Below are 3,544 nucleotides of genomic sequence, written 5' to 3' on the forward strand. Positions count from 1 at the left end.
GTTTTTTTTTTTTTTTTTTTTTTTTTTTTTTTTTTTTTGAACGAAAAAAAGAAAAGAAAAAACGCAATAAAATTAATCGATTTTATGATTTTAAAAATAAAACTATCCGACCTGCCGGATTCGAACCAGCGACCTAAGGATTTATCCGCAAACACTACAGTCCTCCGCTCTACCAACTGAGCTAAGGTCGGATTGATAATGGGGACGATATTATAAAGTTTAATAATAAATAACGCGCTAATGCAACATGGTCGACATTCCAAACTATTTTTATAACAAACTACAGTATATCAGATTAACATAAACATATTACAAGCGAATGATGTCTCTCGATGTGTTCAGTTCGTGTATCATTGATGTCACATCCGTTCATAATTCCACAAAAAACACTGACCATCAGTATATCCAAATCATAGCAGGTGGGGTTTTAAAGTGCACGATCGACGGTGGTCGGCGAAATTGAAAGCGGATCTGAAAGCGTGAGAGCTACTGTTTTTAACAAGTACGAAAGTACAACTATTTCCGCATGCGAGTAGAAATCTACAATCAACAGGACACCAAAGTGACTTCTTAACTTGGGAGAAGGAGTTTTTACTAGCTTTCTTCTTAATTCACAGTCCACCAAGGGCAAAATTTATTTACCCAACCATGGCAAAATGTACGTACATTTAAACGTTGAACAAGTTTTCTACAGGAGACCAGCGGCCCATCCACGGGCTCATCAACGTCGACAAGACCAGGTCGTGCCACTCCAACCCGTGCCCTGAGACTTCGAGCTCCGGCAAATTCGCCCGCCGGGCAGTCGGCGTCGGGACCGGCGATATTTCTACGCCTTTCTTCACTTCCTCTTTCTTCGCCACGAGCTCGTTTTCATGTACGCGGCCTAAGTTATTAGCTCGAGAGTTGCGATCGAGTTCGGAGGGTGATACGGTGCCTGCGGTCGTCGTCGACGCGAAAGCGTCGAGGTTCGCCATCGCCGCTCGTTGCTCTAGCACCTTCATTGGGGTCGCCTTCCGGTATATCTTGCATAAAACTATGCCCTCCTGCATGCATATCGATATTTCAATCTCCTAAATACTACAAACTGCGAGCTGGACAATGCAACGTAGCATTTTCGGTATGGGTGAGCAATATTTGGTACAAAATGATTAAACCGATCAGACCGACTCAATGCCCAATTTGGGATCGGATCCTCTACGATCTTGATTGTAGGGGAAGCCTACAATAATTGACTGTAGGGATTAATGCTATTGGTTTATCTCAATGGGTCTCGCAATTGACTCGTTTTTGTGATTTGAGTCTTTTCTTCCTGTCATGATAACTCTTTTTTTTTTTTTTTTTTTGAGTAAGGTCGTGTTTAGCAATCACTTGAAAACTGGGCCAAGTTCAATCCTGACATGATTCTACTCTAAACAGGTTTATAATGTTGGACCACCACACTTGGCCCAACACCAAATTTGTTTTATGGCATCTTTTTGGCGAACGAATAACTGGGCCAAACCGTGGCCCAGTTATTCGCCGAGTATAAGCAAATACAAAACATGGCTCGGTCAAGTGCGGATCCAGTTTTAAGAGTTTGTCAAAGAAAAATATGTCGTACCGTTGATAGAGGATTCTGTGAGGATGTCTCAGGAAGACTGTACTCGTTCATGACCCAGTCCGTTTTGGCCCCATGAGGAGCCCGGCCCATGTAGAAAACTAGTGTCTTCTTATGCCCTATAAGATGTTTTGGGCCGGTCGTGTTGAAAATGGGCTGTTCTTTCCCTGTGGCCTTCCAGAATCCATTCTTGGTGGTCCGGCTGGGCCTACCGCGGGTCGATTGCCTTGGATCCCTGACCACAAAGAAGTACCACTCTCTTTCTCCTATCTTCGCTAACTCTGGCAATTAAAACTAAATTCAATTAGATTTCGAATGCTGACAGCTATTTCCTAATAACTTCAATTCTTGATGTTAAAAGTAGGGATTCGGATCCTCTCCACTACCTAAAAAGTAGTGGACGGTCCACTACATAATCACAATCATTAATTATCTAGTTGATGGTTGTGAGTTTTTCTTTGAGTGCAAAATAGGAACGAGTGTAATACACGGGGCTATGGTGAGTATTAGATTTAGATTATATCATAACCGCCTACTAATTAATCAACGATTGAGATTAAAAGTAGTGGTCTCTCCACTATTTTTTTGTGATGGAGAGGATCCAAATTCTAAAAGTAGTATGAGAGCAAGCATCCTAATGGTCATGATGACAGCTATACTTTCCGTTAATTTTTAAACCCATGCGGGGATCGCGTTACGGTCAGAATTAAACATTGGTCAAGAATTTTTTTTCATATCATCGCTGCACCAAAGGTTCTATCCACTGATAAATAAAATAGAACATAAGTAATAAATAGCTAAACTAACCATCATAGTGCATAGAATGAATGTATAATTAGTCCTTTATAATAATAAAAAAAAACACAAATGAGTGATTGAGTTGGTACCTGGGAGCTCCCAGGGATCAAAGCGGTAGAGGTGGATGGTTCCAATGATATCTAAATTTAGCTTCTTGCCGAGGACCATGCGTCGGAGATAGAAGTTGAGTAGCTCCTCCTCGGTCGGGTGGAACCGGTAACCCGGTAGGTCTAGCTCCGACCCGCTTTCATCCATCGCCGGATTGTAAACAAATTGAATTAATTTGTTGCGAAGATTGTTCGGTCTAAAAATTTGGACTGAAGAGCTATATAAACCCTTGTTCTTTGGCTTTACATTATGAGGTGAGGGGAGCACATATATAATACAAGGATTAAGATGTCTTGAAGGGCCCACACGGTTGGAAAACAAGAGGAAAATTGTGGAAATTCCCTACATTTTGTCCTTGAAAGCTCTCAAACTGACTTTTAGTATCATAAGGAATGACAAGCAGGACCAACTGTGTTTGGTTCTGCATATAAAAATTGGTTATAAAGTGGATATAAATGAGATTTTTTTTGTGTGTTTGATAGGGACGTATGCGGAAATTGTTGGGTTTAATCTAATAAATCTATTTGTGGGCACATATGATTAATCAATGTGTATTGCTATCTTTCAGGATAACTCACTAAAGTGATCAATTAAGTTGGGTTAATTTGGTATTTAAATAAGTCATGGGGTTATATGTGCAGATACCAGATTGTAATTATGATTTATTGAGGGGCTAAATTACAAAAGTACAACATCTATAAATAAGGGGTTATGGTCCCTAACCTAGGGTTACATTCTCTAATTCTCTTCACCCCCATCTAAGAGAAAAATTCGGCTAAAGGAGAAAAACCATAAGGTTAGAAGATCCAAAACCCAAAATCAAGATCAATCTATGGATTCAGGTATAAGCTTCCGCTCTTTTTAGATTTTTGTTAATCTCTTTGAATTAATCATGACTATATGGTTTTAGATCTCAAGTTTTGATTTAGATCTAACAAGTGGTATCAGAGCCTCCTTGATTAATTCTTAGGGATTTAAGTTTTATTGGGTTTTTGATCTTAAATCTCTGGTTAAAGATTCAGTTTTGTTCTCGGATGAACA

At 39.8% G+C, this 3,544-nt stretch overlaps 1 protein-coding gene and 1 non-coding gene across 2 annotated transcripts; both read right to left on the minus strand.

Moving 5' to 3' along the window:
* Nucleotides 106-191, minus strand: TRNAY-GUA. Its single transcript is given in 2 exon segments — nt 106-141; nt 155-191. It is a non-coding gene; the product is annotated as a tRNA-Tyr (tRNA).
* Nucleotides 655-2,669, minus strand: LOC109826059 (NAC domain-containing protein 35-like). The gene is made up of 3 exons (XM_020393009.1): nt 2,485-2,669; nt 1,601-1,878; nt 655-1,043 (listed from the first exon to the last, which is right to left on the minus strand). Exons 1-3 carry the CDS (start codon nt 2,648-2,650, stop codon nt 669-671), a joined length of 819 nt encoding a protein of 272 aa, XP_020248598.1. The 5' UTR covers nt 2,651-2,669; the 3' UTR covers nt 655-668.

The sequence above is a fragment of the Asparagus officinalis genome, chromosome 10 (assembly GCF_001876935.1).
Source record: "Asparagus officinalis chromosome 10, Aspof.V1, whole genome shotgun sequence".
NCBI classification, from domain to species: Eukaryota; Viridiplantae; Streptophyta; class Magnoliopsida; order Asparagales; family Asparagaceae; genus Asparagus; species Asparagus officinalis.